The 13362-nt window shown below is 40.8% G+C and overlaps 1 protein-coding gene across 5 annotated transcripts in view; it reads right to left on the bottom strand.

The window, feature by feature from the left end:
- Positions 1 to 282: 282 nt before the first annotated feature.
- GRIP1 (glutamate receptor interacting protein 1) overlaps positions 283 to 13362 on the bottom strand; it is a 211918-nt gene continuing 198838 nt past the window's right edge. For 3 of the 5 annotated variants that reach the window (XM_058804736.1, XM_058804740.1, XM_058804737.1), the window contains 5 exons: positions 11082 to 11193; positions 10891 to 10935; positions 8275 to 8505; positions 1710 to 1856; positions 283 to 660 (listed from right to left, as the gene is read on the bottom strand). In XM_058804736.1, the coding sequence (XP_058660719.1) occupies positions 424 to 660; positions 1710 to 1856; positions 8275 to 8505; positions 10891 to 10935; positions 11082 to 11193 (772 nt within the window). In that variant the 3' untranslated portion in view covers positions 283 to 423. The remainder of the gene's footprint in view (positions 661 to 1709; positions 1857 to 8274; positions 8506 to 10890; positions 10936 to 11081; positions 11194 to 13362) is intronic. The other 2 variants (XM_058804741.1, XM_058804738.1) reach the window with 1 other exon arrangement.

Raw genomic sequence — 13362 nt, 5'->3', positions numbered from 1 at the left:
ACCTTCCTCATAAAAGGATTTTTAAAAACACCATAACCTGGACACTACTGTTTGTTAGCAGAGGTTAACTCCATGTTTTTCCCTCAAACAGCTGCTGTTGCTGAAGGGAGAAGAACATTTAGATCATGTTTAAAACATCTCCCCAGTTTCTTATTAGGGGAAAAAAAAGGCCCTTATGTGTTTGTTTTTTTTTTTTTTTTACTGTTACTAATCCTAGATTGCTTAGAATGGAAAATGACTTAATGAAGAATGAAACTATTTCCAAAGTAACCGTGGATTAATAGAAGCCTTGAGACAGACCAACTGACCTCCTGTGCTTTTCAGTGCTGTACAGCATCTGAGCCTCAACCTCAGAGCACTCTTGCATGGATTTAGCACCATAATTGTCTGCAGCTGCCGGGTGTCCCGCCCCAGTGGTTCCTGCTATAAGGTGTTTGTGGGGTCCCGTGTCTCCGCGCCGGCGCCGCTGTGCGCGCTCTGCTGCAGGAAGGCGGCGCTGGGGTCGCTCCACTCCCCGCTCCCTGCAGGGTGCTGGTCTGAGCCTCCTTTCTGGGATGCCAGGGGGTTCCTGCTAATGACCAGTTCCAGCTTATTGCCAGATTCTGCGATGAGGGGCACAACCAAACAGCAGTCAAAGTCTCTGGTGCGAACGTGGTTTACCTGATTGAGGAGACGATTGATTTTTGTTACCGTTTTAGGAAAAAATAAAAGAGATCACAAGAGAAACAATTTATTCTTGAGACTATGGAGCTTGATTTAACTATTCCAAGTAGAGAATCGCTCAGTGTAAGACTTCTTGACTGTGATGTCTGGTCTGAAGACATCAATTAACTTTTCTGTTCACTTTTAAAGAGAATGTTGCAGAGGTGGGGATATTTAGACTGGTGCTGGCTGTTGGCAGCTTTCACAATGCTCACTCCAATAATGACATTTAACAGCACATAGTTTTTCATGGTGTTTGTCACTTAAAATGCAGTAGAACACATCTGTAATTTCAATTCAGTTCAAGTCCTCTCTGGTTTTACCTAATATATATAAATTTATTAGGCTAGTTGAGAAATAATTTGGCTTTTTCATCATAGTCCAACTTGGCACTGTGAAAAGTGTGGTGCTGCGTAAGTATTACATTATTCCAGCTACATCAGTAAGCACTTGGATTAAACACAAAAATAATTCTCAGGTTTGTATCAAGAAAAGCAAGAAAGAAAAATCTGTCTGGAAATGATGTGGGAAATTGCAGCTTCCTAGTGAGCATTTGTATGTCTCCTTTGGAGTTCTAAAATACTTAGCATTCTGAAAGAATTTGTTGCTATCAACCTGACTGCACAGGAAAATCCAGCTTTAGTGCCACTGCATAAAACTCCAAAGCTCCATGAAGTGCTGCCTTTTCTTGCCAAGAAAAGAAATCTCAGAAATCTACACAGCACAGCCTGTGGTGCAGAGCAATTATGGTCATTTGTCCTTCCTGGTCCCCCTGCACACATCCCTTCCCAGCAGAAATACAAACAAACAGTGATGCTCATTATTTAATAAGCAATGTAGATTACAGGGCTGTTCCAAGTAACAAAACTGAAAAAGTGCAGTTTTCTACAATCACATCTCCAAAGACACATACCCAAATACCCCCAGTGTGGTCATAAACCTTTTTACAAAGTGATCTGTATGTCATGCCCCTTCATGCTAGACGTGCACAGTGCCAGAAACATTACCTGTAGAAGTCTGTCATATGGTTTTAAACCTCCCAGATCACCAGGGCCAGCTGGTCGAATGTTTTTAACATACACTCCTTTTTCCAATAAACCATCTGAGACACTGAACCCAAAGTCTTCTCCATCAGAGTCCTTGTACAAAGTTACCTGTGGAGGAGAGGTGATGTGATGAGAAAAAACACTATCCTCCCATTTCTACAAGCATGAAGCAGGTTTTCTTCCTAGGATGGTTTTGGTGATTCTTAATTTTTTTTTCACATTAGAGAGATCACTTACCTACTATTTGGTACTTATAGTATTAAAGTTGTCGCCATTTTGACATTATGTTAATATTCTCAGAAGCCACCTTTTTCTTCTCTAAATAAACAGCCCTTTTCATTTCTGCTTGTCAGCTGGAAATTTGTGGTATTTAGCCACCTTTTCTGGTGTCACTTTTTCATTCTTAGTGTTTTGTGTCTCTATTCTCTAGCTGCCAGGATCTGAGTACAAGATATGGCTTCGTTTTGCTTCAAGTACAAAGATCTGGCCTCAATCAAACAATTGGTGTTGTGTCTTGCAATCAAGGGAATGAAGACTATTGTCAGTTTAAGCTCCAGACTGCCTGCTTTGGGCAGGCAGTGGTCCACCCTGTAAAGCCTAACCTCAGAAGTGCTCAGTATAAGAGTTATAATGCAATCTTTTAAGGAAGCACAAATAAGGCTCCTTCTGAAAGAGCTTGCAGGCAGTGTTCTTACAGTTACGTAACCATGAGGTGGTCATTAAAAAGCAGGAAACAGAAGATGAAACAGTTAGGAGAAGGCTTTTCAGTTATTCAGAAGGTAAGTCCTCGCAGATAGTTCTGTGAATTTAGCTACTTGACAGATAAAGATAGAGAGTTCTTCGTGGGTAAGTGGCATGCTTTTTTTAGGTTTTTATTTTTTCTTGGTCCTCCCTCATATCAGGGGTGCTGACCCATGCAAGTAAATTGTGTGAGTGTTGTGCCACTGTGCAGAGTTACAGTTGCACAGTCAAACCCCGTTTTTAAGGCTGTAGCGTGTATCACCTTTAATTCAAAATGCACTGATTTTATCATACCTTGGCTGATAAAAATGACATTAACTGTTCCAAAATTTTATAATGACTTGGTACAAATACTGTTCCATGTGTTGCATCCTTTTGTGTGTACCAGCCACTGAATTCCTTACTGATGTTTCTGAATTGCAGAATCATTTGAATTGAAGGGGACTTTGGAGAGTCTCTAGTTCAGTGTCCTACTCAAAGCAGGCTGAGGACATGGTTGGTATTTCACAGAAGGATGCCAAGGCACAGCAGTGCTGGGGCACAGCACTGGTTGGTGCTGCCTTCAGAAAGCTGCTGAGCTCCTGTTTAAATTGCCAGTGTGAAAAGGTATGCCAGAACAGACCAGGCTGTCTCCAAACAGGAGTAAAGGATTTGGGTTTCTTTCCTGCTCTCTGCATTTTTCTTGACTTGGGTTTAGGGGTGTATCAGCCCTGCTGTGACCAGAATGAAATCACACTCCCTAGTAGGTTTGGTAGCTGTGCTGGGCAGCAGTTGAGAGAAGCTGGACACAAGGGCAGTGGCTGCAGCTTTAGCACCATTTTCTCTGTAATGTGGATGGTGCATTGTGGGGCTGCTGTGAAAACATCAGAGCCTTGTGCCGTGGGGAGCACCAACACCCCCACGTGGTGTTCGTCCCTTACTTTACCCCAGCTCCTCCTCTTCCCTTGCTTTTGTCCCCCTGAACAGCCCTGCAAAGCAGAAAGCCACACCTAAAGTCCCCTCAGGCTAAAGGTGTTTTTCCTGCCAGGGACATTTTTGGGTATGAGCTATCATTTCATACTTTGCAGGGACTGGGGAATTTAAGTTTCTTGCCTTCTTTTCCCCCATCCTCCTCCAAGATAACTTCTTGCCATATGTCTGATCTGTCATATGTCCTCCATCCCTGCATGAACTTTAGGAGTCAATGGGCATTTTAGCTACTGAAAAACCTATCTGCAAATTCACAGTAATTAATCATAGAATGATTTTAATTTGTATCAACAGATGCTATTATCAGCAGGACTCTAGGGAAATTCTAATAATTTGCTATGAACAGAGGCTTTTGTTGGTGATATCACAGCATGTTTAACATGGCTTTAATGAAGAGTGTGTTTGAAGCTGCTACAAAAGTGCTGTAAGACCACCATTCTGCAAGACTAAAAAAAACGAAAACAAAAGCAGGGAGATACATTTTACTGATAGATTAAAAATAACTAGCTCTGGACCAAGGATCAAATTCCCTTCTTGCAAAGTAACTTTTTTATCCCCATCATCACAAAGGACAGAAGTTCTTCAAGTTAACTGCTTCTTCAAGAAGCCTTGAAAAGTTCATGTAAAAATGGGATACAATGCCTAAGAGAAGCAGACTTGAAATATTCTGTCCTGTTCCAGCACAGGTGGCATGTTTTTTAAAAGGAACTTCCCTTTTTTACTCCTTTTCTTTTCCCCTTCTTCAGGCACTGGAGTCAAATGGAGCTGGCTCCAGCCCCAGATGAACAACAAAAGCACATGAAAGAGGGGACTCTCTGAAGTCATCCAGACTTCATTCTTGTCCTAAGACAGGATCAACTGCACCTAAGGCATTTCAGAGATACATTTATCTGCCCCACATTTTCAAACCTCCGGTGACCAAGATTCCACAGTCTATTAAAGTAATCCCTTCTAGTCATTCAGATGTTTCCCTTGGGTCTAAACTAAAACACCCTTGCTGAGGCTTAAGCCTGTTGCTATCCACAGAGATCAAGATCACTGTATTCTGTCTTTCTCTGCAGTGATGTGAAATAAGGCTTATTTTCCTCTGGATCCTGTCCATATGGTCAACATCTTTCTTTAAGTTTCAGATCCCATACTGGACACTATTACAGTCAAGACCTTCTCAAAGCCAAACTGGAGTGGAGAACAGCTCACCAGGGATGGTGGTCCCATTCATATGTTCCATGCCAGAGTTGCTTTTTTCCCTGTTTTCAGTGAGGGATCTATCAGCAAACAGCACACACACAAATCCAGCTCTGGACACCCACAGGAAGAGCCACAACACATTAGCACACTTTAACCTAGATCTTGTCTGTAACAATGCATGTGCTACTTCATGCCCACCTTGTGAGACAAGAAATGGAGCATTTCAAATTACAAAGGGCATGAAAGAGGGGCTTTGCTCTAGAGAGTCAATGGGAAGAGACTGCAATGGAGCAGGCAAGGCAGGGGACAAGGAGGGGCATTGGGAATGATCATCCCAAGTCATTTATCAATCACAAATTACACATTTCAAAATATTTCCTGAAGCTTGTGGTTCTTCAGATATACAGATCCTAGATTTTTACAACCTGCTTCCCTTATGGCTATCTTCTCTTGACTTTTGCTGTGCTTAACAGGAGCTTGGAACTTAAAGAAACTGATGCTTGCTTCAGGGATGAGGTAGCAATTTAACTTTGTTGCATGTTTGACAGCTGTCACATTTTTCAGATGGAAGTAATCTGCAGACAACTTTCTTTTGTATTAGAGGTTATAATTTTTGGGCTAATTCTTCCCAGGGTAACATATATTCTTCAAAGAGAATCTCTGATAAAAGCCTTGCTACCTGAAATACTCAATTTCTACTCAATAATGGGTATGGACAAAGCCCTTCCACAGGTTCCTCATCTTGACTTACAGCAACCCTCTCTGAAAGGAATAAAACTGCAGACAATTCACACAACACCTAAATCATGCTGGTTTATCTCTACTGCTGATCACAACTCTTTGGAAGGTCTGATCTCAATAGCAAAATCTCCATCTGGGTGATTTATTAGACTTTTAAATTTACACCAGGAGCCTAAGGGAAAAAGAAAGTGGATTTGGAAATTTAATTCATATTTCATAAGCAATTAAATAGTTACAAATTTAAAACACAAGCTTATACATTTTGAGTCTGTGCCTATGCCTCTTCTCCCTCTCAAGTCTATGGGAAAATGCTTAATTTAAATTCATACATCTTGCACAGATCAGCTATTGAGATATTTTAACTGACTGTAATTTTAGGTTAATGACTACTTGTAATAATAATATTGAAAAATTATCTGATCCTAGTGCATATTTTTGCTCTCAGAGGAAAGCGTGCTCTATGAAACTTCTAAAAAATGGTCTGCTATGATTTTTAGAAAAATATTAATCTATATTATTATCTAAGTAGATAAAATCATTAAAGGCATTCATTAAATTTGGGTACTGATATAGCAATACACTATCCAGCTAAATTAAATGTTATTAAACCATCTAGAACAAATGTTTGAAGAGATTTGTAGGACACTTATCTCAATCCTATTTTCCTCAGGACACGGACAGTTCAAGAGCACAGGTGGTGAATGCGATGCAGAAGGAAGGAGCAGTGAAGAATTCAGGTTGCTTTGCTGCAGAGTGAGCTCTGACCTGTGTGCACCCAGGCCCTGCCTCAGCAGGGATGCAGACGGGTCACAGTGACACAGGACAGTGGCACCTGCCCTGCCCAGAGACTGGCACAGCTCAGCCAAGTACGGGCTTGAGAATCTGCCAAGGGAGGTCTCAGACAAGCTGTGTCCCAGCTTGTATCTCAGAACTGCCCATACCATCACATTTTCCCAAGTCCTCCTATTTTTCAGTCCCCTGCAGAGGGCAGAACACATTGCTAGCAAGAGGATACATGAAAAATACTTCAACCAAGGCACTTCTCTGACAGTGAAGTCATTCCTATGGCATTGCAGCTCTTTTGGAAACCTCTGGTTGAATAAGCTGTCCAAAGGAACAGGGTATTAAACTAAAGGTCCAATACAAAAAATGAACATGAATACATGAGAGAAAGTAGCAGGCACACTGCTACACAAGAACCAGTAGGAAAACTAACAAGTGAGAACTTGCTCAGGTAAAAAGCAGTCCACGCTGCCTGGGCTAACCTGCATGTGTCATAGGGGTACAACCTCACTTTGGGGAATCAGAGCATAAGATCCAGTCACTAGTTTCTATTTTTCTTGAATGACTGTAAGGATTTGGAAAATCCTTGGTACAGGTTCAACATTTAGATGTTTTAGAGAGGAAATGACTCTTCTCTGGGTGAAAGAACAGACAGTAAAAGCAAACTCAGCATCACTTCAGCAGACAGGGGAAAAGTGGGTATATTGTCTCAACAAAATCTGGAAATTACTCCAAGGGAAGGTCAATGCAATCTTAAAAAGAGTCAGCTGAAGCAAGAGAAAGCTCATGGACAGGTTATTTGTACTGCTCAGGACTCAACAGCTAGTTACTATCACAGAATACCACTGACTCATTAACAGAAATCTCAGAACTCCTTTCCAGGTAATTATTTATTTTAGCATGTAAGGCTGGCTTTGTAATCCAGAGCTGTGCCTTTGCTGAATGTGAGCACACTGTGAAATGCCTATGGGCATACTTTGGTTTTCTATTCCACATTTATTCACCACTCAGAAAAACTGAGCCCAGTACCTAACTCCACTGATCACATCAAGCTGGAAATAGGAAAAGCTTAAAACTATCCCAACACATCCCTATTGATCATATACATTGGCAATGACTTAATTTACCATATATGAGATTAATTCTCTACTACCTTCTATAAACACTCATTTAGCCCATGCTCAGCAAGTCCTTACACTGCTGAACTCAATTGAACTACAGACCAAACTCAGGCAAATCCACAGGGCTTAGAAACCAACCCAAACCTCTGGAGAATGACCAGGTGACATATTAATGAAATATCCCAGTATTCTGCCTCCTCTCTGGAAATATCTCAGACCTTTAGGAGGAAGGTGGGTGCAGGAAATGGGATGCTCATTCCCATCAGGGAGAACAGCATTGTAATGTCCCTTGAAGTTTTGGAAATTGCTTGCTCTTATGGCCTCACTGGACTTGAGACCTAAAGCGGTCTGGTGTTTGCTGGGCATAGCCAAACATCCTTTATCCAGTACTTGCTAGGAATGCAGTGCCACCTCCATATCACTGAGTGATTCCAACCATCTTGAGCAGTGAAAAGTTGCATAGTCTGAAGATTATTTATCCTTTTTAGAGCAAAGGAATTATAAAGAAAAAAGAAGCAATACCTAATTTGAAATAACATTCTATATTATGTACATTGGATTCCTTGTATTTGATTCAAAATGAGTGTTAATTTAAAAAAGGACCTATGGGAGCCCCAAACCCTCCTGAGTAATTTCCTGAAGAAATGTATTTTCTAGAAATTAAACTTTGCTTTCTTAATGAACACATTTTGTGGAGAAGAGTTATTGGTCCTGTCAATTCAAATTACCAGTGGATGCTCCTTTCAAAAGAGCAGTGCCTTTTGAGGATTTATTGTAAAATGAAATAGTAGACAAGGATGCATCTTATTCATTTGTTTTCCCCCACAAGGATCTATCATTAATGTGTTTGTAAGAACTAATATGCATGGCCCCCAAATTACATCTGTGGAGTCATTATAAAAAGTGCTTACTGTGTTGCCATATAATTAGAGTTCATGTGCTGAATATATTATTTCAAAGCTGTCAGAAAAAAAATTACAGACCTTGTGTAACTCCACAGGAGTTGGTGACATTTCTTTCATTTCTTGCTTAAATTTTCTCAGAACCATGGACTTTCTCCCCACATCTGATGGCAATGTGTTGCTACGAGTAGCTTGACTGTAATGTGGCCTTACAGAACTTCTTTCCTGGAAGCTGGCTTGTCTTCCCAGCTGGTTACGTGGCTGTGGGTTCTCCTGATTCAAACTCATTGTACTTCCTGACATGATTGTGGCCTAGAGCATTAATGAACAGGTTATTTGTAACAGAGAATGTGGGTTAAGTAAGCGGTTAATTCATAGCAGTAGGAAAAACACCTCTATTCTTTGTTAGAACACAATCACTCAGGGCACAGCAAAAGGCAAGAGGATAGATGTTCAATCTGCTTGCAAGTCACTATAAAATAAAGACCACAACAAAACACAATAACAATATATGAACCCTATGGGCAAAAGTTTTCAGATGGCATTTCAAACTAAAATACTGAGCACCAGAACTGCTGTGCTTGTAAGCCAGTCCCCTGGCAGACTGAAGAGTATGTAGTGCAATTGCTTACTTTAAAAATATTTTACACATAAATAAAGCAACATCTAAGTTGTGGCATAATTGCATTTGCTGGAATTGGAACTACAGGAAGGCATTTACAATTCACACTGTGTGTGCAAGGTAAAAGTATGTGAGCCAGCAGAATTTGTAGGTAGCTCTAGAGGCAGCATGGGCAGAGTGCCCGGCTCTACCCAAGCTCAGGGAAAACTCAGTGCAGGTGAGCTCACTGCCTGGAAAGAAACTTTGCACGACATGCACACTGCAAAAGTGGCTGCCTTAGCTCAGCACTAATACTGGCCCTGGTCTCACTGCTGGTTTTAATCTCAGTAAAAGTCTTTTGCTTGAGATGCAAGAATACATGAAATCATGAGAGATGATGATGGGAGTCACCTCGCCCACTGTGTGGAACAGACTGAACTTTAAAAGAATCCATGCACAGCAATGAGCCTTCACCCTTGGGAAAGATTTTCTGCTCTGGGGAATGGGAGGCAAATGCACTTTGGTACAGCCACTGTGGGCACAGGGTGTGCTGAATTTCCTACTTATTATCTCTTCTGATGGACAGTTGGAAAGGGAAATTTAAAGACCATAACTTGAACTCTGACTGGGACTGGATGCAGACAGCCTGCTTGAATGGGAGAAGTAAAAAATAAGGGCAAAACAGACAAATAAATGTTTGCCTTTATCTCTGGTGAGCATGTCTGTCACCCTTCCTTCTCACAGCTGCAGCACTACTTTCACTATAAGATAATGGATGGTAGCCATAACACTCTTTTGTGCGCAGTAATGACTGATATTACTGGCTGATGGAGCAAAAGCAGCCAGAGGACTTGGCAAACAACAGCCTTCTTTGCTCTTTGGCTGAAGACTTTGAAATGAAAAATGATAAGGAGTCCTTGACTACACCATGGCACTTCATAAAGCAGAGACATGGCCACTCTCAGCATCCTGTCACACTGAATGAGCTGGGGGTTGTGCAACGAGGCGATGCTATAAATGGTACATCTACAGTTCTGAATTTCACTTTCGTGAAAGGCTGAGGAAAATTCAGTGTGTTGAAATAACTGAATTCTGGTCAGCGTGGATGACCTATTTCTCTTTTGCAATTCTCTATTTCCATATCCTTTTATTATGCTCTGAATACCGAAAACTGCAAGAGAAGCCTGCAGTACGAAACCATATCTAACTATGGAATTAAACCAGTATAACATTTTCTCCTACATTTCTTTGGTTTTCAATAACAAATATATGAGAATCACATTTTGCTACCCGAACATGCAATACAAAAGCCATAAATCTGAGGAAGTAAATTAATCTGAACTGAAAAACTTTCACCCAGTTATGCCATTCACATTCCTCCTGGCTGCTAAAGGACTTTATATAACATAAAAATGAAAATGAGATTCTGCCAGTTTTGCAGCTCCAGGAATTTAAAAGAACATAAAAGAAAATATTTTAGGACCTTTCATTCTGTAACTTTAATTGGCAGTATAATGGTAATTGTCGTGATTAGATAACTTAGAGAAAAGGTGATTAGACAATTAAACACTCCCAAGTTACTCTGTCTCTGTTTTCTTCCCCCGATGCCCTCAGCACAATCTAACACAAAGTATGGTTAGATTTGTAATAAACTTAAGGATGAAATATGGAAATTTGTTACACAGTGAAGAAATTGCTGCATAATGAACATTTCTCACATTGCCAGCTTCTTTTTCTTTCAGAGTGGTACGATTACAGGTAAACATTTTGAGAAGCTGATTTTCTTTTATGTTCATCTTAATTAAATTAAGTTTCAATTTAAAAGACAACCTACAACATGCTAAGAAAAGCTGCATGAAGCATCTGTCAGCGAGTGGAATGTATTGCTGCAGGAAGGTTATGCCCACTTAGAAGTTCTGTGCCATTTGCTGCCTGTATGGACAGCATCGATGGTTATGCACAGCAGAAGCTGCAAGTCAAAAGCAGGGGTGAACATGTTCACAAAATTTTGGTTGCATTGCACAAAAGAAAACAGCTCTGGTTAGGGGCAGGGGAGGCAGCTGCACAAGCAAAATATAAAGGTAAAGGGTAGGTACCAAGAGAGTCATGTTTCTCAAACACAGACGCCTGTCAGCCTTGTCCTGTGGAGAGGGGTTAAAGCTTTTAAATGAATTGGTGTGATTAGTGCAACTTAAAAAGAAAAAAAGGAGAAAATAAAATGAATGTAAACCAAACCAAAACCATTATATTTCTCTATAATTGGAAAGAAAGGTTAAGATTGTTCTACCTCTAGTTCCCTCAGAATTCCTGACTGGCCACAGGTCTCTAAATCCTCCAGAGCCTGAGACCAGAAATTTTCCTCCTGGTCAGCCTCGGTGTTATCATGGGTACCTGTGAAGCTAGATTTACAATGAGAAGTTAAAAAATGTGGACTTTTTCCCCCCTCTAAAAATATATATATTACACACGTGCCTTGCCACAGACTGCAACTTGAATGACACAAGGTTATGCAGGAGAGTGGGAGAGTGGCTGACCAGGAGAGGCCGGATGGACATGCAGAGCACATGACAGACAAGCCTTCTCATAACCTGGCAGTCACTAGCAGCTGGCAGGACCTGAGCAGCGAGTTGTTCAGTAAGGAGATAAATGGATTCCAAGAACAATTCAATACACATTTTTACTGGATTGAAACTGGGACCTCCCTATGAAAATTAATGAATTAACCAGTAGCTGTGTGCGGAGCTGCTCCGTGCAACAAATATTTGCAATAAAACCTTTCAACCTCACAGACTTCTCCCAGGCAATATGGAAAGAGTCCTCTTTTTTTTTTGCAAACAACATTTTTCAAAAGAGGCTTGGTGGTGCTTTTTACCTGATTCCTTCTGCCTAAGCTGCATTTATCAATTCAAGCCCACCTGATTGCCATAATAGAAACTGCTCCAATCATTTCATACATAAACACAGAGAAACTTTCAGGGATGCCACTGTCTTGCATGGAAACTTAGGTTTCTGGAGTTTCATAAATGCACCCAAAGCCTTATTAAAAGCACTCTTGAGCAGATGTTGGTAACAGTGATGCTTAGGGTAGCTGCTCAGCAAGCGAGGTCTGATAAAAACCTCCACTCTGGGCTGCGGTGACACAGCCCAAAGCAACACCTTTACAGTGTATGTGTGTACACAGGGAGGGAAGCAGGAGGGGGTTCTACCTTAGCAAGGGGAAGCAGCTCCATAAAGGTTCACACAAGCATCAGAGCTGCTGCATGGGAGAGGGCTGATTATGTGAAAGGCACAGGGGAAGAAGGATGAGGAAGGAAAGTGACAATTTGCCCGTTTGGTGGCAGCAAGCTGTTACTTTGGAGCAGCTGCCCATGGACTGCAGCTAGTGGTGCTTAACCAGCACATAAACAGAGCAAACACTATTATGGAAGCATCTGAGGCCTTGCTTGACAAACAATGTATTACTGAGAATAGCGTGAATGTAATTCTGTTTACAGAATAGCTTTTAAATAGGAGAATTGCCCAGCACAAGGGAGGACAGCTTGAATGCTTCACACACATGATACTCTGCCTCAGAGATGCTTTCTTACAGCTACAATCAGTCAAGCAGACAATGGTCAGCCATTTCAATCTCTTATTGCAATGATTCTCCACCTAGCATCAGTGTCTCTTCTAAGATATTGCAATAGATACAGCAATGGCAAGAATACCTACTCAGATCACAGATGCAATTCCTCTCAGGCAAGACAAGAAAGTATTTAAAACATGATTTTAGAAAGATCCTTGACTTCTGAAATGAGCTTTTTCCATAAATCTATGTACTACTTTCAACAGTCAATTTTGAATATAGATTAATTTATCCATTACAATATCTCTTGTTATATTGCACATTAATGATATCAAATGGAGCTTAAGCTAATGACAGGATAATTTGAGGCAATTGTCTGCGACAGAAAAACCTGGATTTCCTAGAACTGGAGGTCCATTTCTTCTCTGACTTCTGTGAAACAGAAAATCATGATGCCTCTATGTCTGGACTTCTTAGTGGAAACAATTTCTTTTTCAGCTCTCCTCTCTTCTTGTGCTCTTTCTCTGAGTCTTGTCTCCTGGTGTGTGAAATCTCAACTTTTGGATCTTTATTACAGCCACATGAGTAATTTGTAGCTGACCTACTACACCAAAACACCAGAAGAGGTACCAAAACAATTTACCTAGATGTCTTTTTTATCTAAAACCTGAGGGATTGATTTTAAAACATATGAAATATTGTTTGATCCATAATGAACATATTTGGTTTTCTGACGCTTTTTTAAAGAGCTGTCAGAAATAGATACATAAAAAGACTGAAGGAAAGGCAGTAGGACAGATAATGAAGACGTGGGTATCTGATTTGGTTCTCACTCCCATATGAGGGACAAAATCTTTGTGTTTTTTAGTTTTCTTAATCAGGAGGCTCTTGAATCTGGCAGACTTGTTCCTGTAAGCATTGATGTTTTAATGTGTTAAACATTTTCTCTGGAGCAGGAACTGCAACAGATGTTCCTACCTGCCAGTGATAGGTAGACACCAGG

The sequence above is a fragment of the Ammospiza caudacuta genome, chromosome 5, assembly GCF_027887145.1.
Source record: "Ammospiza caudacuta isolate bAmmCau1 chromosome 5, bAmmCau1.pri, whole genome shotgun sequence".
NCBI lineage: Eukaryota > Metazoa > Chordata > Aves > Passeriformes > Passerellidae > Ammospiza > Ammospiza caudacuta.
Note: the sequence above shows the minus strand (reverse complement) of the source record. Positions and strands in the feature narration are given on the sequence as shown.